Below are 22,472 nucleotides of genomic sequence, written 5' to 3' on the forward strand. Positions count from 1 at the left end.
GTTAATGAATGGTTGTACGGAAATGTTTCCTTCATAAGCATCATTGGGATTCGCCGGAACATAGTTTCAATCGTCAATAAATCGTTGAGTATTTTTTTCAGCTAACTTTTATAAACTTATTGGTTACCTCTTATGGCATGTTCCCCTTGGTCGCGAACGCGAGTGTGGACTCGATTTCTCTGATTAGCGAACTAGACTCCACACTCGCGTTCGCGGCTTCGCGCCGAGATTCGCGCACGAGTGTGGAGGGGGCTTATGGTGGACTACCTTCCACTCGATCGAACAGGCCTCGGGACCGGATCAAAATCGCGGTCCGGTACGCCTGTCTGATGCACCAGGCCTTACAGATTTCAAAAAATGTAATCTGGCAACACTGGTTAAAAAAAATATTTAAAAAAATATAAAAGAAAATAAAAATGTCGCTTGCAAGCGGTGCAACCATCTCTCGTTGATCTCAAAATATAATTATGTTGTTTTTAGCTTTACCTGAAATAGCTAACTAACGTAATGTTACCTGTGCGAAAAGAATAAATTAAGTTTATTGTCATTTAGTGCCTTAATGTGTCGGTGCATTGAACATTAAAATAAACATATGAACCATTCAAGTGCTATTCATTTGTTTTCATTATGACGAAACGTCGAAGAATTCTTTATGCCGACAAAATTATACATAATGTTGTTAACATATTCTGTTTGTTAATGTTTTTACAACTAAAAGGTAATATACAAATCAAACGTTCGTTTTATAAATTATGATCATGATAAACATACGTAAACAAAAATAACAATGTCGACAGTCAGTATTATCATGAACTGCCAAAATAAGCTCTTTATTATCGTGTCAAATGTGTTTCGCTCTCTCTTTTAAAATGAGAATATTAGATACCAACCTTGTTTATATTATTTAGTTGTATGCTAAGTTTCTATCATTGTACTCTTTCAGGTTTTTATACAGTTGCGAGTAACCCAGTGCTCTTATATTCGACGGGAACAGATATCAGAGTCGCGAACATATCAAAGCCCGGCAAAGTCAACACTATTATCAGGGGCTTAGTCCAGGGCTCCGCGGTTGACTTTTTGTATAAAAGAAACCTTATATGCTGGTCAGACCAAACAGATGAACTGATACAGTGTATGAATTATAATGGGACACATTCGGGTGAAAAGGTAATCTTAGTTTTAACAAGTCTTTGATTATGAATTGCTAAGGAATAGGTACATCCTCTCCTAAAATGTGTATTTCTTCTGTATTTTGCCATTCCCTGTAAATACAATCCAAATGAAGAAGTTCGAAGTTTTAATGCAATCTGATCAATAAAAAAACATTTGGACAAATTTAAAGAAGTAAAAATGTTCGAGTTGAGCCTAACAGCAATGATAATACATACAAGTTTGGGACACATTTTATTATTATTATTATGTTCGTCCTTTACATAATCTCGGGACCATGGGGTCCCGGACATTTGGAAGGCGTGCGTGGGGCCGAAGCCAACACGCAGAGGCCCCTTGTAAAAAGACAATTTACTCTAAAAGGTGATGTGACACCAACCGACGATTATCCCTGTATGCACTATAGTAGTGCACCCAAGGACAAGCCCCGGTTAGTGCAGGACTATTGCAATGATAAGAAACAAAATAAACTAGGCTATTGTGTTGAGATGTTAGTGTACTGGTTACCGGGTCTATGGAAATACTATGGGACCTGCCCCAATCTATGCTTAAAAACACGAAAAATAGGCCAGGTGGTGACTCGCCAACTCACAATATGGGTCCCCGAAAACGGCCGCTCGCACGGAGCGACAAGGGGACAACATCACGTGAGTGGCTCAGGGTGTGGAGACGTGTGCACCGCTTTCTACCCAGTGGCTGTAAACACTCACAGCCACTGTGCCAACTCGCGTCTTATGCATATTTCACTTCCACCCTGCGAGCATATAGCTCTGACACCCCACTCTGGACGGCCAGTAAAGGCAAGCCAGAGGTGAGAGTCTTGCGGCCCCTGCTGAGTGTTCACTCCAGCCGGCCAATGAAGTAAAAGCCGGAGGGAGGGGCCTGACCGACGCTCGGGGGTATGGGACCCAAGGGACGTCACTTCCCATTCAGCTTATTATTTCACTTTAGACAGGCAGCTGATGCTGGTACGTCTAAATCATAGTTCACTTAGCACAGTTAGCATAGTTTGTCTAGTTTATTTTTAAATTGATTAACACTTGCAGAGTTCACAACTTCTGAGGGTAATTTGTTCCAAGCCTTTACTACCCGGTTTGCAATAAAGTGTTTGCCGATATTTGTTTTGTGCTTTGTTGTTATTAGTTTAAGGTTGTGTCCTCTTGTGTGCTTGTGTGATTTTTTGCTAGGATATTTTTATATTTAATCAGAACTCATAGGAAAAGTTGGGCAAATCGCCTAGCAACCATAGTCAGTGAATTCTCATTTTCTAATTTAAAGTACACAAACAATGTTATCTCAGTGAGAGAGATCTTAAATGTAGGGTAACCTGTCTTAACTTCAGCCAACTTATATACTAGCATTAATGAAGAATGAAGGCCCAGTCAAAAAAGGTTGATTCCGTGATTAGTTCTGCTAGTATTTACAGTTCAAATTCAGTTTCATAATCTATATTTTTTAAAGCAAACTTAAACTTACATGTTTAACATGCCAACACTAGCAACATAAACATAAATTATACTCATTATTATTCGCAACGACCGGACTTAATCGCGTAAAATGAGTTATAAATTTTTCTCCGACATTTCGAGGATGGCGTTGTCCCCGTGGTCTCAGAGAAGACTGGCTAAAGTTGACATCAACATCTTCTAGGCCCCCGAGTCGGAGGTAAATTTAATACTTATTTTACGTGATTAAGTCCGTCGTTGTGAATAATAATGAGTAAAATCGTGAGTTTAAATCAGTGTTTTATAAATAATACTGTTGCAGATGGGAATAGTCTCAGAAGGCCTCATCACACCCACTGGAATAGCTATAGACTGGTACACAGATAAAATTTATTGGACAGATGGAGACACAAACCGTTTAGAGGTGATAAGCATAGATCAGAAGTACAGAAAAGTTTTATTTTGGTCTGAAGTGGACCTGGCTAGAGCCATAGCTGTTGTTCCTAAGGAAGGGTTTGTATTTTATACTATCAGTATTTTCCTTTTTGGCAAACTCAAGGAGCGCAAGCTCCATTCTCCATCTTATCAAAGTAATGAAATTACATATACATGTAATAATATAAAAGTAACTAAAATGTGATTTTCCAACATAGATAGTAGAAACTAAGTTTTGTTTGAAATAGTAGGTCTAGGTTACCTAGGCTTTCCAAATTTTTTTAATTGCCCTAATACCAGTGCCACCCACCATTTGAAGATTTTAAAGTTATAGCTAAGGAAGTAAAATTTTGTTGTATTTTTAATTAGGTTGAATTCCATTTGATCAAATTTTTTATGAGATAAAAGAAATGTTCTTTGTTTTAACTGAAATTCCATAGGTGTAGTGCATAATTATTTTCAATCGTTTTTCCACGGAAACGTACGAACGTGTCTCTATTTCAGTCAGTCTCAGAACAAAAAGTACTGAGGTTGACTGAAGTAGCATGACAAATACGAACGTTTCCGAGAAAATATGATGGAAAACAATTATGCACTACATCTGTAATGTACATTGGGCCGCATGAGGTTGAGACCTCTAGTGTAAACCACTGCCTACCACAAGTTTTTATTGCAGACTTTTGGTAGGTATAGTAGCAAACAAGATTATTACTAAACATTCTGATGTTATTGCTAGTATTATAGGAATAGGTATAAAGCAGCGAGGTTTAGACTAGCAAGAACTTGCATACAATTTTCATTACATTGCGGTAACTGATAAACATTTTGAATGCAGTTTACCTTAGTAGTCGGCAATGTAACGTAAATTGCATGCAAGTTCTTGCTAGTCTAAACCTCGCTTTAGATTGTATCATGAACTTTATATTTAAGTCAAGTTGACATACGAACTTTGCAAATTAAGAAAGCAAGAATATTCAAATAGCGATTTAATAATATTTTTTTTATTTTATCTTCAGGTTACTGTTTTGGACAGATTGGGGGGAAGTACCCAAAATTGAGAGAGCCGGTATGAACGGTGACCCAGCCACGCGCAAAATCATAGTGAAGGAAAATATTTTTTGGCCCAATGGCATTACCATAGATTATAACAATAATTTAATTTACTGGGTAGACGCAAAACTAATGTTTGTAGATGTAATGGACTTTAATGGAGAAAAGAGAAAGAGAATTATAAAAGGGGGACTTGAGTACCCTTATGCTTTGACGTTTTTTAATGACAAACTCTATTGGACAGACTGGAAAACATGGTAAGAAGTGAATTTGTAAATTATACAATAATTACATGACAAGAAATATTACCAGGGCATCTCGATTTAATACATATTGCAGTTTCCGCCTTTGCTTTTGAACCCCTGACTGATGAATGATATTAAGAGGAAAATGGAGGACCCCTAAAATATTCCACCATACGAACATAGTACCCATTTTCCTTTCTGGATATTAACATCATAGAATAGTTATTTGTTATACAAGGGTGCAAAGTTGTATTTTACCCACGAGTGTCAAATTGAAATACGAGCGAGCGAAAGGATTCTATAGTTGAACCACGAGCGAAGCGAGCACCCCCGATTTATACGAAAACGTTACCAAACCCGGCCTAGCAGCTTTACTGATGTAGATAATCAAGATAAAAATGAGAGCCCTAAATAAACCTTCAAGAGCGGATATCTCAAAAACTATACAAGATATCGAAAAACTTGACTGAATAAAACTTGTAACAAATTAAATCTCCTTTCATTTTGTATAAGTGGCCAAGTCGCTCAGACGCATAGTTTCCAAGATATAATCGAAAAACCGAAAAATGGAACCTTCAAACCCCCCTCTCCCCCCCAGCACCAGGGTTATGGCCGGGGACTTTTGATATGTTCATCTTCTAACTAGTCCAAACAAAGCTACGAAGTTAAAAATTGTGTTCCTTGCATTTCCCTCTATACCTTTTTTTGGGCATTTATTTCCTGGCCTAATGTTCACACGCGTAAATTCTTATCTTTATTTTCAGGAAAATCTACACATGGGACATGTCAACAAGTGGTCCCATGAAGGAACTGATCAAGTCGGAACCAGTACCAGTAGATATCAGGGTGTACGACGGCAGCAGACAACTGGCGCCGCCAGAGGACCACCCTTGTAAAGTTAATAATGGCGGATGCTCACACTTGTGTCTCTTGGCTCCTACACCTCCTGGTAAGTTTCTTTACCACCCGTCTTCACAGCGAAGCGTAGCGTAGAGCCTCTTTTGTAATCCCTATTGTATTGTAGCACAGGCAGGTTACCTCAACTCGACGACTAGCGCTTATTTTGAGGTAGGCTAGTCCTGCCAGCCCAACTCAAGGAATCGTATGACGCCATCACGCTCTGTCGAATTCGCGCCAAAAATTATGAGCGTTTCAACCGCTCAAAGATTTTCAACATTATAAATATTTTAAATAAAATAATGCGAAAGGTTTACAAAAGTATTTATACATATAAATTATGATTACAACAATTTAAAAAAAAAACATGCATGGAGCTAATTCTGTCTCTATGCACCCTCGTCCTAGGGGACTGTCTGTAACACCTAATATAAAACAAAAATTGTTAAATGGTCCATGACCTGTTATGAGACTGGTTACCATTCTCAGTCGGACCTTACCAAGTTGAAGGAGCGACTTTGTGAGTTTTGCGTTTGCTTAAGGGTTGATATTACAAAATTTTACTTTATTATAATATTGAACAATTGGACGAAGCATATCAAGTTCGGGAGTCTTCGTTATTTCCGCTACTGTATGTGCACGTTTTGGAACGTAGTTCCTTATCGGACGGTTTGCGGATGGGGGCTAGGCGAAAAACACCGGCCGAGTGCGAGTCGGACTCGCGTTCCAAGGGTTCCGTACGGGAACACCCAATAATTCCGAAATATGTTTTTCCGAATTTCATAAGCACGATTTTCATAATCCCGATTTTTTATAAGTCCGAAATATCAAAATTACGATTTTTAAAAACACGATGTAAGAAAATCACGAAAATGTGCTATTTCCGAAAATTTAAAATCCGATTGTCATTTTACCGAAAGCTTATAGTTCCGATTTAACACTTTTCCGAAAAAATGTTTTTCCGAATTCTTAAATTCCGAAAAACCATTGTCCGATCGGAAATAAGATAATTCGGAATTCAGAAATTCGGTCTTTTGTAAGGTCGGAAATACGAAATTCGTGATATTCAAATGAAGACACGTTTCGTTTGAGTAATTCGGTATTCAGAAATTCGGTCTTTTGTAAGGTCGGAAAAATAAAATTCGTGATATTCAAATGAACTCACATTTTAGTAATTATTACGGGTGCCTGTCGTGCTGCATCACGTTAAATTCGGCATTCTTAAATTCGGCATAAAATATTTTTGGCATAAAAATTCGGCATAAATAAATTCGGATTCGGAGATTCGACCTCCAAGAAAACGAACTGTTGCCAGATAAGTGGGTTAGGTTAGGTTATAACTGCGACCCCGAAATAAACGAACTTTTGCCAGAAGTGGGTTAGGTTAGGTTGGAACTGTGACCCACAAGTAAACGAACTGTTGCCAGAAAAGTGGATTAGGTTAGATTCGAACTGCGACCTTCAAGAAAACGAACTTTAACAATATATTCGGAATATCGTTATTCGGAAATTTAAAAATTGGGGTATTTAAAATAGGAATAACGTCAATTCGGAATTATAAAATTCGGAATAATGGCAATTCGGAATTCGTGATTTCATAAATCGTAAATGTGAAATTCGGCGTTTTTCACTGTCGGAATTGTTATAATCGGAATTATGTGGTTCGGAATTTAAACATTTCGGAATAATGGCAATTCGGAATTCGTGATTTCAAAAATCGTAATTGACAAATTCGGTGTTTGTCACCATCGGAATTGTTATAATCGGAATTATGTGGTTCGGAATTTACAAAATTCGGCTTTTCGGAAATATAAATCTTCGTGATTTTCATCATTCGTAATTACGACAGTCGGAATTTTGATAGGTTCGAGCATTTAAAAAATCGGAATAATAAAATTCGGTATTCTGAAATTCGGCATAACGTTTTTCGGAATTATGTAGTGTACCCGGTTCCGTACATTACACAATGTATAATATGTATTCGATTATATAATATATATTTTATGTATGTATTTTTTATGTGAAACGCGAGTGAAATGTGTCTCCCACCCGTAGGGGTGGGATCAAAAACTAAGTAATTAAGTCCGATTCACGCTTGACAGCACATTTTTCATAGGTTTTTCTGTGATCTATAGGTAAAGATCTATTTTGTGTATTTATTTTCAAAATTTTAGACCCAGTAGTTTCGGAGATAATGGGGGGAATGGTCATTTTTTGCCTATTTTCTTGAATAACTTCTAAACTGTTTATCCTAAAATTATAAAAAATATATATTTGAGACTCTCACAATGACCTCTTTCATTTGGTATTCAACAAGATATAGTTTGAAAAACACGTCACCAGCCTTTCTTAACTTCGTTCCAACCGAGTGTTCCACGATACTCACCACATTTTATGGTATGGTTATACGGCATCAGTGGACATTTCTTGCCTTAACTTGCACTTGCACATTCCAGGCTATACCTGCTCCTGCCCAACGGGTGTGAAGCTCCACGAAGGCAGCAACACCACCTGCTTCAACTCTCCGCAAAGCTTACTCCTCGTGGCGCAGCGCTCTGCCATATCCAAGATATCTCTAGACTCCCCTGACTTTACCCCTACCACACTTCCCCTTAAAGACCTCAAGAGGGCCATGTCTATTGATTTTGATCCTAAAACTGAGTACATCTTCTGGTCGGATAGCATGGTAAGCATTTATCCTCAAAATTAACCATAATGTGATTTGTAGTGTAGTGGAGTGTTTAGTTTGAAAATATATTTTTATAATATGTATGTTAGTTTTAAGGTATCTGTTTATGGGCCACTTGTTGCCTAAAATAAAGATTTTCATTTCATTTCAAAACATTAAAGCAACTTTTTACTTCTTACAAGTCAACTTGTAAGAAGTAAAAAGTTTGCTCTGTTTACAGAAAAAAAATCAATTCGAATATTACATAGAGTACGCACGGTTGTACTAAGTTAATTTGATAAGAATAATACCTATCAAACGCCGTATCTACCTATGACGATCTAATTAAAGGATAGGTTAGTCCAAGATAAGTCTGCAACGATTTTGATAGCATACGCAGTGCAAGTGTTATTTTAAACGTCAAACTTCTATGAAATTATGACATATAGCTAATTATAAGTAGGGTATAGACAACCGAAAACGTATTCCGTTCGTTCGGCAATTGGACTGTCACATAATAAAATTACACGTTAATTTTAATCGTATACATGTCATTGATCCTTGGTTCTGTTTTCGTTGTTTACATATAGATACATATTGTCTTATCATGATGTACAATGTGTTTGTATAGTACTATAAATTTTATCGACAAATCACCCAATACCTTTTTTTTTAACCATTTTTAAATTGCACCCCTTTAAGTTTTATGTCACCACACATACACGCACTTGGTAAATTAACCAATATACTCGTACGTCCAAATACCGTATTTAAAGATGGTTGAGAAAAAAAATAGGAATACGGTTATTTGTCGATAAAATTCATCGTTCTATACGTAGTTAACGGCTCCATCATAGCTGTCCAAACACTTTGCATATATATTTTCTACACAAGAGTAGATAAGGTCAATATAGTGATTTGATCAGCTATTGTTTGTTATGCGCTGTATTATGGTTATAAATTGAGTGCTTGCTTTACATATAACTAATATAACCAAATTCAAATTTTTAGGCCAAGACCATATCAAGGGCCCGTTTAGATGGCAGTGATCAGTCAGTGGTGATCCACAGCAACGGAGTGCCAGACAGCATTGCCATCGAGCCACTGGCTCGGAACATTTACTGGACCGACCCCGTCACAGACACCATCAATGTTGCCAGACTTGACGGAAGTGTGAGAAAGGTAAATATATCTATCATAGTTTATAACGTATATTTAATATTATTAGAATAGTTATTTTAAATTAGGTTAGTTTATATTTTGTACCTACTTTTTTGTGGCAATAAAGCATTTTTCATTTCATTTCAAAGGTAACATCTTCAAATTGATTACACTCCAAACACGCTAATTTTGCAATTGGTACTCTTAGTAGTGACAATGTATGGCAGCTCCACATGAAGCTTAGTGTGGCCGGTATCCGGTATGTAATGGTTGTTTTTTCCGTTTCGCCTGTCAGGTTATTATTTACGAGGACTTATACGAGCCGCGAGCCATAGCGGTCCACCCGACGGCCGGATGGATGTTCTGGTCGGACTGGTACGAGAAGCGGCCCAAGATCGAGCGCGCGAGCCTCGACGGCAGCGGCCGCGTGGTGTTGGTGTCCGAGAAACTCATGTGGCCCAACGGAATCGCCTTGGATACCGTCAACAACAAGCTTTACTGGGGCGACGCGAGGACGCATAAGATTGAGGTAACAATCCAACATATTACAACAGGCTAGTTGCCTGGTGAGAGGGTTTTGTACCAACCACTCGTCGTTATTATTATTATTACACGTCTCATTGTCTGTATATAATGAAATCTTGGAAGCTAAATTACATTTACTTCTCATTATTAGTTTAAGTCATACACAGTAAGTTGGATGACAATGAAATATTAGGGTATGATTTGACGCTGTAGAGTGGAGGTGGCAATAGGAAGTCTGTAATAAAACAACGTTTGGGTTTGTTAGAATTGTTTCGATAAGTATTATGAGAAAGATAAGAAAAGTACAGTTGGTCATAAAATCTTGTATTAAGAAAGAACATTTTTGATGTTATACTTATTTTCAGGTGTGTAACATGGACGGCACAAACAGAAATGAGTTGCATAACAGTGATATTCTGCACATATTCGGTCTGACTTTGCTCGACCAACATCTTTACTGGTCCGATATGCAGCGGCGGACTTTGGACAGGATAGATAAAGACACCGGTATGTATAGTAATTAAGTTTTCTGTGGACAAATATAGAAATACGGTTAGTCAGATAACATCGAGTGCTAGGACAGACGTCACACATAAGGTTTATTCTGATACATTTAAATTTTTCCAACTAAGTCGATGGATCATATCGCAACAGATAACTTACATTCAGTAACAGAAGTAGCTCAGCAGGCGAGGTGTTGAAAATTGTCAGTACAATTTTATTGTAAAATAAAAAAGAATTCACAAAGATTATTTAAAACCCAGCACGCTAATCTTCTGGCGCTGACCAGTTTCAAACCCAGTTTTGAGTAATTTATTGAATTGTACTTATTTCTTTCGTTCGTCGTAAGGTCTAAAAAGGCAAGCGGTAGTGGACCAGATGGCGAACATGATGGGCGTGAAGGCGTTCCGGCTGGGCTCGGCGGAGGTGAGGGTGGGGCACAGCGCATGCGCGGCCGGGAACGGCGGCTGCAGCCACCTGTGCTTCGCGCGCCCGCCGCCGCCGCCCGGGGGCTACGTGTGCCGCTGCCCGCTCGGTAAGGATACGGCCGGGAACGGCGGCTGCAGCCACCTGTGCTTCGCGCGCTCGCCGCCGCCGCCCGGGGGCTACGTGTGCCGCTGCCCGCTCGGTAAGGATACGGCCGGGGACGGCGGCTGCAGCCACCTGTGCTTCGCGCGCCCGCCGCCGCCGCCCGGGGGCTTCGTGTGCCGCTGCCCGCTCGGTAAGGATACGGCCGGGAACGGCGGCTGCAGCCACCTGTGCTTCGCGCGCTCGCCGCCGCCGCCCGGGGGCTACGTGTGCCGCTGCCCGCTCGGTAAGGATACGGCCGGGAACGGCGGCTGCAGCCACCTGTACTTCGCGCGCCCGCCGCCGCCGCCCGGGGGCTACGTGTGCCGCTGCCCACTCGGTAAGGATACGGCCGGGGACGGCGGCTGCAGCCACCTGTGCTTGGCGCGCCCGCCGCCGCCGCCCGGGGGCTACGTGTGCCGCTGCCCGCTCGGTAAGGATACGGCCGGGGACGGCGGCTGCAGCCACCTGTGCTTCGCGCGCCCGCCGCCGCCGCCCGGGGGCTACGTGTGCCGCTGCCCGCTCGGTAAGGATACGGCCGGGGACGGCGGCTGCAGCCACCTGTGCTTCGCGCGCCCGCCGCCGCCGCCCGGGGGCTTCGTGTGCCGCTGCCCGCTCGGTAAGGATACGGCCGGGAACGGCGGCTGCAGCCACCTGTGCTTGGCGCGCCCGCCGCCGCCGCCCGGGGGCTACGTGTGCCGCTGCCCACTCGGTAAGGATACGGCCGGGAACGGCGGCTGCAGCCACCTGTGCTTCGCGCGCCCGCCGCCGCCGCCCGGGGGCTACGTGTGCCGCTGCCCGCTCGGTAAGGATACGGCCGGGAACGGCGGCTGCAGCCACCTGTGCTTCGCGCGCTCGCCGCCGCCGCCCGGGGGCTACGTGTGCCGCTGCCCGCTCGGTAAGGATACGGCCGGGGACGGCGGCTGCAGCCACCTGTGCTTCGCGCGCCCGCCGCCGCCGCCCGGGGGCTTCGTGTGCCGCTGCCCGCTCGGTAAGGATACGGCCGGGAACGGCGGCTGCAGCCACCTGTGCTTCGCGCGCTCGCCGCCGCCGCCCGGGGGCTACGTGTGCCGCTGCCCGCTCGGTAAGGATACGGCCGGGAACGGCGGCTGCAGCCACCTGTGCTTCGCGCGCCCGCCGCCGCCGCCCGGGGGCTACGTGTGCCGCTGCCCGCTCGGTAAGGATACGGCCGGGAACGGCGGCTGCAGCCACCTGTGCTTCGCGCGCTCGCCGCCGCCGCCCGGGGGCTACGTGTGCCGCTGCCCGCTCGGTAAGGATACGGCCGGGGACGGCGGCTGCAGCCACCTGTGCTTCGCGCGCCCGCCGCCGCCGCCCGGGGGCTTCGTGTGCCGCTGCCCGCTCGGTAAGGATACGGCCGGGAACGGCGGCTGCAGCCACCTGTGCTTCGCGCGCTCGCCGCCGCCGCCCGGGGGCTACGTGTGCCGCTGCCCGCTCGGTAAGGATACGGCCGGGAACGGCGGCTGCAGCCACCTGTGCTTCGCGCGCCCGCCGCCGCCGCCCGGGGGCTACGTGTGCCGCTGCCCACTCGGTAAGGATACGGCCGGGGACGGCGGCTGCAGCCACCTGTGCTTGGCGCGCCCGCCGCCGCCGCCCGGGGGCTACGTGTGCCGCTGCCCACTCGGTAAGGATACGGCCGGGAACGGCGGCTGCAGCCACCTGTGCTTCGCGCGCCCGCCGCCGCCGCCCGGGGGCTACGTGTGCCGCTGCCCACTCGGTAAGGATACGGCCGGGAACGGCGGCTGCAGCCACCTGTGCTTGGCGCGCCCACCGCCGCCGCCCGGGGGCTACGTGTGCCGCTGCCCGCTCGGTAAGGATACGTCTATCACGAGGCCGACGTTCACCGGCGCCTCCTGCGATCACACAGTTCGCTTTCGCTTGTTAGAATAGTAGTTTATGTGACTGCTACATAATAAAAGGCATTTAAAAACGAGTGTGGGTTTAAGAAACGAACGAAGTGAGTTTGTTTAAAGGTCCTTTTTTATAGTTTTTCGTAAATAACTCGTAAACGGTGGCCCGTTGCAAAAATGTTCCTTTACATACATAATCTACATAAAATTGTCTACAAAAAAGATTATGTACACTTTCTGCTAGGACCCTTTTAGGACATTTAAAAAGATTTTAAAGTGGGAAATTTACTTATAATCAATCCTAAAGTCATTCTTTTTAGTTTTCTGTAAGTAAATAACTCGTAAACGGTAGCCCATAGCAAAAATGGTCTCATACGTAAATAATCTGTATAAAATTTCCTACAAAATAGATATACAGGGTGTCCCAAAAATACCACGTTAAACTGACACAGACTACTATAATTCCGTGCTTTGATTGCAGTGACTGTCACTATCTGATTATATAATAATTCTTGCAGGCTTAGAACTTAAAAGTGATAAGAAAACTTGCGCTGAGCCGGAAGCTTTCCTGATTTACAGTCGCAAAAACTTTATAGGACTCCTGAGCATTGAATATGACAACACCGACAACCATGCCATATTACCTGTAAGGGATATAAAAGAAGTCAGGTTAGTTCCATTTAAATTCTATTTGTATATTTAAGGTTGTCTCGCTCTTTTATTAATTAGTATTAAAGTTATATGAATGAGGTTTTAGAAAGGGACCTTTAACTCGCTAAAATCAATGAATGGTATTTTCAGTGCTTTGGCAGTTGATATTTCCGGCTCGAAGATCTATTGGTCGGACAGCAAGGCTAAGACGATCAACCGTTGCTCTATTAACGGCGCACACATGGAAAAGATTGTGGAGTGGATGGGTTTGGTTGAAGGTATGATGAAGTATTTAATTGTATTACAAATCCTACACGTGTCATACACCCCTGAATGTTTCTCAAACCTTGGATCTGGTAATATCCATGCGAAATCGGCGGGTACTGCTCAAAAATCTTGTTTTTTTTAAAAATAATTTTACTTATCCAATAAATAAAAAATAAATTAATTAATTAACCCTTTGACCGCCAAAGACGGTTAGTATAAGTGTAAGGCCTGAGTGGACGCTCGAGTTGAGCGTGCAGCGGGGCGGGGCGTGCGGCGTGCATGTTAAACAAATGCAAACGTATAGGAGCGGCCTTATAGTGCACGCTGCTCAAATCATTTGTGAGCCCGACGCCACGCTGCACGCCCCGCCGAACGCTCCGTTTCGAGCGTCCACTCAGGCCTGAGTGGACGTTTGCATCTGTTTAACATGCACGCCGCACGCCCCGCCCCGCTGCACGCTCAACTCGAGCGTCCACTCAGGCCTTACATTTACAGATTAGTATTAACATTCCTGCATTCCAGCCCCATAAGGCAGGCCATAACAGGCGTGGCATTCAAAAAATGAATATATTGTTATCGTTTTAGGTTTGACGATAGATTGGTCAGGACAGAACATATACTGGACAGATAGCACCACACAGCGCATCGAAGTGGCGCGTTTGGATGGTTCCAGCCGTCGGACGCTTATCTGGCAAAGCCTTAAAAAACCAAAGAGTATCACATTGGATCCTAAAAAAGGGTAAATATATTGCCGTTTTTCTTGCAATATCTTAACCGACCAACGTTTATTGAAATATACTTTAGTACATTTCGATGCTAGTGCGGAAAGTATGTCATTACCCCACGAGTACCGAGATATCTTGCCACGAGCCGTAGGCGAGTGGCAAGACTCGGGACGAGTGAAGAATGACATATCCGCACGTGTATCGAACGACGTTTTTTAATACAGTTGCGAAAAAATAAGAAAAGTAACAAGTAAGGAATGGAATTCGAAACTTTTATATTATTATTTCTGTGACACTGACATCATTGACATTGACATTATGAAGAGGTGTTTTTCTAGCTTTTATTCGACTAAAATAGATTTTGTTATTATTATTGAACCCACTTCAATGAAAGTTTATTTTTTCAAATGCATGTTCTATAAGACAGAAACAATTGTAAATATTAAAACATTGTACTATTATTACCTAAATATCGTTATTTACGATTATTTGTGTATCGTATATTTATAAAAACAATATCGAATGTTGCTTTTGGAAACTTAAAACATTCTTGCAGTAAGAAAATACGCCTCTTCTTTGACAGGCGTTCCGTTCCATTCAGACAACTTATTAAGAACGGTTTTTCAACATTAAAAAATAAACGTGTTATAATACTTATAATGATGAAGAGGTAAGTAATAAAATATGAAATATGCACTTTTTTTCGTATTCTTACATTAACAGTAGGTTTTTACGTTGATTACGACGTTTAAAGGAAACTAATATTAACACTCATCAATAAATAAAAATTAAAAAAAATTGGAAAAGTAAAAAGCACTAGTTCGCGAAAACCAACTTTCCGCAAGCTAAACAGCCACGAAAAGTAGCACTTTTTGAGCAACTGTATTAATAAAAAAATCTTTTTATTACAGATACATGTACTGGTCCGAACTTGGATCAAAAACAATCAAGCGCGCTGCCATGGACGGATCGTCGCCCACCGTCCTCATCGACCAAGTGGGGAAAGTGCACGCTTTGGCCATAGACTACGACAAGCGCACATTGTACTGGGCTGCACTGGAACCCCCGACCATAGAGTACGCGTTTCTGAACGGAACCGGCCGGAGGGTGCTGGCTGACGACGTAACTATGCCTTACGCGTTGACCCTGTTTGGTGATAGGGTGTTTTGGGGCGATTGGAACACAGGTTAATTTGAAATTATTACAAAACAACTATCGGAACTGGTCAAAGTCTCAAGCGGATGTGAAAAAGAAGATTCCATTCAAATACAATATTATCGTACGAAATTGAGTACCTATATTACAAAATAACCAACCACAGTGACCATACACTCAAAAGCAATTTATTTTGAATATGGCTTTGTGTATAATGCATTCGCTTTCATAATATGCCTGACCATGAAAATAGGGTTGTTGAGAAGTTGAATTTTATAACTAAATCTAGTTAAATAGATAGAAAATAAGCAATTTATCGCTATAAATTGGAAACCTAATAAATATATTGGAATAATATAAAAATACAAGACCTCAAGTTTCAAAATGAAAGTATTTTTAAACATCCAAGAAGGAAAAAAAATAATGGTACCATTCGATTCCTTACATTTTATTTTAAAAAAATAATGTAAAGTAAAGAACTATATACATAAACGCAATATTTCACCGACAACATCGCAATTGCCTTGTTATCCATATATCGAAACGGCTTCTGTTACATGGTGACGTCACGATGTATTGCTATTTTGTTAGGAGCGAGCGTTTCGTCAGTAAAGTGCTATTGTCAAACTGACTATCATTAGTGATTTATGTATTGTTTTAAGGCAATAGGTCCATTAGGTCCCATATATGTACACATTTGATCCTAAAAACAAACCTGATCGACTGATATCATTCATATAAATGTGTCAACTACCCTATTGAATAAGTGATCTGTGATCTAACATTACCATACTACTGTTGCTGTCTCAGGCGTAATCCAAGCAGCCAAGAAAACCGACGGCTCAAACCGCAAATCCATCCACACCACCCCTCCCCTCGACTACATCTCGGACCTGAAGGTGTACCACCGGCGGCCGCAGCCCGGCAACCAGTGCGGCGTCGACAACGGCGGCTGCTCCCATCTCTGTCTGCCGCTGCCGGCGGAAACGAGAGAGGACTATCGGTGCGCCTGCCCCACGCATTACAAACTGAATAAAGATAACCAGACGTGTTCGGGTAAGTTTTTGTTTTCTACTCTCTTTAAAAAAGAAGACTATGCCAGAAGAATTAGTTTTGTTTTGTAAATACAAATAAAATGTACCTATCTTAATTTTAGAACCAGAAGAATTTCTCTTGTTCGCTCAAAAGAACGCGGTTGGGCGCATAATGATAGTGAACGGCGAATGTAACGACGCCTTCATCCCCGTGACTGGACTGAAGAATATCAAGGCTATCGAGTACGATCCTGACAACAAGTGAGTACAGCAAATTAATACTTATGGCACACGTATACTACCTACAATTGTTAATCGAAACGGAATGCACAGAAAAAATAAGTTTAAAAATAAACTGAGTTAGTAAATAAATAAATATCAAGGGACATCTTACACAGATCAACCTAGCACCAAACTAAGCAAAGCTTGTACTATGGCTGCTGGGCGACGATATACATACTTGTATAGATAAATACATACATAGAAAACACCTATGACTCGGGAACAAATATTTCTGTTCCAACTCAGGACCATCTGCTTCACAGGCACGGTCACTACCCACTAGGCCAGACCGGTCATCAAAAGTAAAAAGCAATACAATCTCTAAATAGGGTATTTGACTGGATTTAAAATAAATTATTTTACACCATGCATGAAATAAAGCACCAGAAGATTAATAGAGAAACGGAGACATGAGTTATTTTTAGACACAATTTCTATTTTAAAACCCGTATAAAACTATAAAGAGTAGGTAATTTGATTGTGACGTCACATGCTAGTGTTTCATATAAATTCCATAGAAGCAAAACCGTTTTGACTGTTCTAAAAAAGAAACTGATTTGACTAGTAGTCAAATACCCTATTTCATAGTTATAAATCGGTTGGATGTTTCATAAAGACTAGCTTATTTTACTAGTACTTTAACTAAATCAGGCCCATAAAGTTTTATGAATAAGGGGGTCCGCCCGTAACCAATCAAATCGTTCCTAATTAGAAAATCAAGTACACAGTGATGACAGTGACCAGTTGAGGCATACTTTCTAATTAGGAATGATTTGATTGGTTACAACTGTTACAAGAGTTGGAGCTTAGTTATACTTATGCTTTTTCTAGATTAGATACATCATAATACGAAAAATATTTATACATATTTACTGGAACTTGAATTTGGACCATAGTTGTAATTTGTGGACTAAAGTTACCTGAGTTTACGGTACCCATAGTTGTCAAGATATTTTCAGCCGACATAGACTTGAAAGAGCATTTTAATTAACTTTTTATATCCAAATTGTTAATGTAAAAGCGCAAAGTTAATGCGGGAAGCCGAATGATCCTTATATGTGCAGTGAACCACCGGTCATACTGTTCAGACGAGATCCTAAAATGTCAGAGTATTACAGTCGTTATCGCTTTCACAGAATGCTATATTGGATGGATGAAGACTCCCACTCGATCCGCCGCGTCCCAATGTCCTACTCCACTACCTCTGCTATTACGGACTCGACGACCGTCGTCAGTGATCTATCGAGACCCTTTCACATGGTGCTCGACGTGCTGGGCAGGGCGCTGTACTGGACCTGCCTCGATACAGATTCGATAAACGCCACGTCCATAGAGAACAACTCTTCGGCTGGCGTCATACTGAGGGGGAAGAATATGATGCCGAGACATCTGGCGTTTCATCAGACAAAAAGGTAAATGTGTGATCTCTTCTCACTTCCTCGGCCTCTGAATCCACGTCGATTTTTGTGCGAAGTGAAGCTATCTATCTATCTATAATGTACCTAGCGATGTGTGGTGTCTAAAGCACTCTCTTCAGGTCGTGTTCTGGGTTCCCGGCCCTTACTGAATGTCGTCAGGTGACAACCAAAACTCAATAATTACTACTACAAGTTCCACGAATTAATAAACTAGTGGATGTGAAATGACTCCTATTTAGTATGAAAACCAGTGTCGCTAAACTCACACATTAAAATACGTCACACACTTACAAAATTGCTCTGATTCGTAGCAACTTTCCATACCAAAAGGTTATTACCGGTGGACATTTCTCGAACGAATATAAACTGTAGGCTACATGAGTGACGGTTTAAAATATAATGTCAAAGCTATATGACATACGACTCTTTCATTATCTCATTAATCTCACAAAAGCTCGCTCAACGTTCACCTAATACAACTACTCAACACCAGATGGCGTTATTTTATAGTTTTAAAATCACTTACTTATTACAGGCGAGAAAAGGGCTAAAAAACCAGTATAAGTAAGGTCTAATTACGCATGGTTTGTTACGGATCTCACGGTCACGTTACACTGGTGTTTTCGAGATCTCTACACGCCTGCGAGTAGCTAACCGTTGGAACTTCGTTCCATTCGATATAGGGAGGGGACAGTGTAATCGGAGTGTTTTATCGATATTTGTGTGTTCAGTTAGGTATTGATATTTCATTACCGTATGTACACATACACATATACACATTTAGATGATACTTTATTTATGATTATAATATAGGTAGTGATAATCGTGATTGTATGAAAAATAATATATTATATTATATTATATTATATTATATTGTTTAATACACTAGCAGCTGAAAGCTGATGCGTGTATATCACTGCACTTGTTTTTTTTTTACTATTAGGTCTATTAGTGTAGTGTGTGTGTGTGTAATATGTAGTACAGTACAACAAATATCTAACTAGAAATTTGTTTCTTATTAATTGACCAACTAGGTTGTTAATGTGAACATTAAATATATCTTAAAGTCAAACAGATAAAATCATAGTTCTTTAAAGGTCTATTAACTCGGTATTGCTGTTATTTTGTAATAACAAATCTGCAATTACTTACATAGGTAAGTATTCGTCTTTAACAATATATTTACTTGTAGCAGCATTTAAGGCCAATCTAGACGGGACAACCTGATTAAATTGTCAAATTAATTGTATGGTGTGAAAGCATACATGAAACTGGCTCATCGATCCCACTTGATTTGATTGTAAGATTGTGACCTATCAAATCAGGAAGGGGGGCGGCAAAATTCCAATATTTGACGCTAGTTTGCGTGGTATGGAACACTTTTTATTAATTTAGTGAGCCCGAATGTCACTAATAATTACTAAATTAGTAACTAAGTTTTAGGCGTGTGGACGCTAGATGAGATGTATGGCAATTTTATCCCCAGAAATCTTTCTCTAAGAAATGCTCCGAGCAAATGGTGCTATATTTTTGCGGAAACTAATTTTCTTGCCCAGTAGCATTGATCCATTTATTTTTAATATCGGCATCTTGTGGGAACCTACAATAATTAATAATAAAGAAATAGAAAATATAAATCGTTTATTCATGGCACATTGCATGCATTGTACGCATAAGTACATTAAGTACCTAGTCTAATTATTTTAACGATGAAAATATGATGGGTGTAAAAAACAAAAACGTATGTAAAGGAATACGAAGGTTTGAAAGGTTGCCATGAAATGACCCCGACTTAACTTAGTGCTTGATGACCAGAGCTGCCATATTTACTTAGACATTGATTATCCCAAATAATAATTAGAAACGTGTCTAAAATAATAATTTATTACCGAACCAAACATCAAACTTGAAATATCGTAACTTTAACTTTATCGATATAAATATCGACATTGCGCAGCATCTGAGTAGCGAAGTTATTTGACATTTAGGATAGCGAATATTCCAGATAAACGTAAAGAATAGTGACAAAGGATTGTGAACTCTAAGTTCTAACTGATAAAATATAGATTTACTTAACGAACATTCGTAAATAATGCAAAATAAACAGATTTTTCGTATTAATCGGATTATATTTAAATAAATAACCACCGGTGATGGGAAATACCTCCACGTGAAAGATTTTTTAAACCGCTGTGATTTCTGCAGCTTAATACTGCACAATACGGCATTTTAAATTTAATTATCAATTTTTGTTAGACGAGCGTACGTACGACGTGAATGTCATTCGAGCATGAAGTTTACACAACAACTGAGCATAGTCTGTGCATAAAGTAAGTCGGTCGCTACTAACTGTCGGATAGACGGGAACGCCCACTTGCCATCTCCATCCTACTCCGTGACAAGTTCAGAGCCATAGTGAATACTATTAATTGCTATTAATAAAACAAGGTTGATTTTTGTGTAATTTTTTTTTTTAATTAGTGAGTTTTGATTGTCACCTGCCGATGTGATGTAAGTTTTAAGTGACAGTGTGCATAGACATGCTCGAGCCTCACAAAATATATTAAGCTCAACTAAGCTCTCAGGAAAAAAACATTGCTTCCAAAAACAGTCCAAATATTACACTGACAGTTATATCCCTTCTCCATGAATAGTTATACCCCACCCCCAGCTTTGAATATGAACCAATACACAATAAAAAAAATTGTGTATACCTAGTCAATAAAAGTTTTGATTGCCATACCGTGACCTATAGTAGAGTCGCTCGCGACACAATAGCCGTGGGTTCATATTTAAACTCTAGGCAGATTGCTATACTTATTCTAGTTGTTTACATAGAGTACTCCAACTTCAGACAAAATTAGCATAAATTAAAAGTTATTGAAATACCAGATGCGTCTACGTCAGTTGCATTTGCGCAACGGACACGAGTGAACTGTACTGTTTTCATCAGTTCATCACACGACACACTCGTAAAAGGTGTTATTACACGTAGGCGATGCGGTCCGTAAACCCTAAATTTGATTTCGACCTAGGACTGTAATAATATACGTCCGAAATTAGGCAGACTTTTTACCCTTTTTCTCCTCACGAGTGCAAGTGTGATGAAAAGCACTGTGTGTGCCACGGGCGGTACAGGAATTACGAACTCTTGTTAATAAAGCCCTCGCCTTCGGCTTCGGGCCTCAATTCACAGTTTACCGCCTTTAATACACAATGTACTATTGGTGCGCAGGATAGTAATATGGAACGACCTGGGCCTGAGCGCCATAATGGTCGCGCGCGCAGACGGCACGGGGCGCTCGGAGCTGGCGCGCGCCGCCAACGCCACGGCGCTGGCCGTGGACCAGGCCGCCGGCGTCGTGTACTGGGCCGTCAACAAGCAGATCCACGCCGTGGACCTCGACTCCAACAACAAGTCAGTACATAACTTATTTGTTACAATATAACAGTTTTTTTATATTATTAAATACAACAACTATCCTTACAGGTAACCCTAATACAATAGTGCCTTAAATTAAAAATAATCCTTATTACTACTTAACTAAATAAAGAGATGTATCCTCGTCGTCATTTTGTTTCCGCCATGAAACGAAGTCGGTGTGTTTATCATCTATAGTTAGCCGAGGCGATCCCTTGACTTGTCGTTTTATTTTAATCGTAATGGAAAATTTGGTTAATTAACCCTTTGCTCCGGTGGTCGCATTGACTTGGCTCGCACACCTACCGCGCCTACTGCTTGTCTCGTATTTTTCCTACACGCACTACAGCTGTAGACATGAAAATACTAATTTGACATTCCATCTCATCATCTCATCTCATTCCAGCTCTTCTGATAGATCAGAAGAGCTATAAGAACGCTTAATGCTAAATGATACTATGCAGTGATATTACGACTAATTACCAGGCTACTCGGCCTCGTCCTACTCATCGACCCTAGCGCAAGAATTGTGGCCCCAGCCATGGCCTATCCATATTATCACCCACTCTTCGACTGAATACAAATGCTCGCAGTAAATGCAAGCTCAGTCATTTCTCAGTCTCTTCTCTTCTCTTTTCCTTTATTGCGCTTCTGCTTACAAGGGTTTATATGGGTTACAATTCAAAAATTATAAAATGTTTAGCACAAATCGTAACACGGGGCAATACAGCATACCATTCCGTTTTGCCCCGACCACTTTGCCGCAACTAACTTTTTTTTTATAATATTACTAAGCATTTCTAACCTAAAGCTGTGAAGGTTATAAACAGTGCCTAATATAAAAATTAATGGAAGACTAAGATTCGAGCCCTACACCCCAGCAGCCCCCTGCACAACAGGAAATGAAGAGAATATAAAATTTTTGATATTTCTTAAAGGTGTTTAAAGTTCACAGTGTTTTTATTTGTGAGCATATGTCAAACTGAT

General features: G+C 41.3%; 1 protein-coding gene across 1 annotated transcript in view; it reads left to right on the forward strand.

Moving 5' to 3' along the window:
* The first annotated feature begins 437 nt into the window (after positions 1–437).
* Positions 438–22,472, forward strand: part of LOC134741645 (low-density lipoprotein receptor-related protein 6) — a 33,746-nt gene continuing 11,711 nt past the window's right edge. Inside the window, exons 1-18 of the mRNA XM_063674498.1 lie at positions 438–718; positions 944–1,167; positions 2,938–3,128; positions 4,067–4,357; positions 5,110–5,294; positions 7,699–7,928; positions 8,922–9,092; positions 9,367–9,600; positions 9,962–10,103; positions 10,447–10,632; positions 13,051–13,201; positions 13,334–13,461; positions 14,036–14,189; positions 15,087–15,361; positions 16,141–16,386; positions 16,487–16,625; positions 17,783–18,058; positions 21,300–21,482. Coding sequence (XP_063530568.1) covers positions 628–718; positions 944–1,167; positions 2,938–3,128; positions 4,067–4,357; positions 5,110–5,294; positions 7,699–7,928; positions 8,922–9,092; positions 9,367–9,600; positions 9,962–10,103; positions 10,447–10,632; positions 13,051–13,201; positions 13,334–13,461; positions 14,036–14,189; positions 15,087–15,361; positions 16,141–16,386; positions 16,487–16,625; positions 17,783–18,058; positions 21,300–21,482 — 3,497 coding nt within the window. The 5' untranslated portion in view covers positions 438–627. The remainder of the gene's footprint in view (positions 719–943; positions 1,168–2,937; positions 3,129–4,066; positions 4,358–5,109; positions 5,295–7,698; positions 7,929–8,921; positions 9,093–9,366; positions 9,601–9,961; positions 10,104–10,446; positions 10,633–13,050; positions 13,202–13,333; positions 13,462–14,035; positions 14,190–15,086; positions 15,362–16,140; positions 16,387–16,486; positions 16,626–17,782; positions 18,059–21,299; positions 21,483–22,472) is intronic.

Source organism: Cydia strobilella, chromosome 5 (genome assembly GCF_947568885.1).
Source record: "Cydia strobilella chromosome 5, ilCydStro3.1, whole genome shotgun sequence".
Classification (NCBI taxonomy): domain Eukaryota; kingdom Metazoa; phylum Arthropoda; class Insecta; order Lepidoptera; family Tortricidae; genus Cydia; species Cydia strobilella.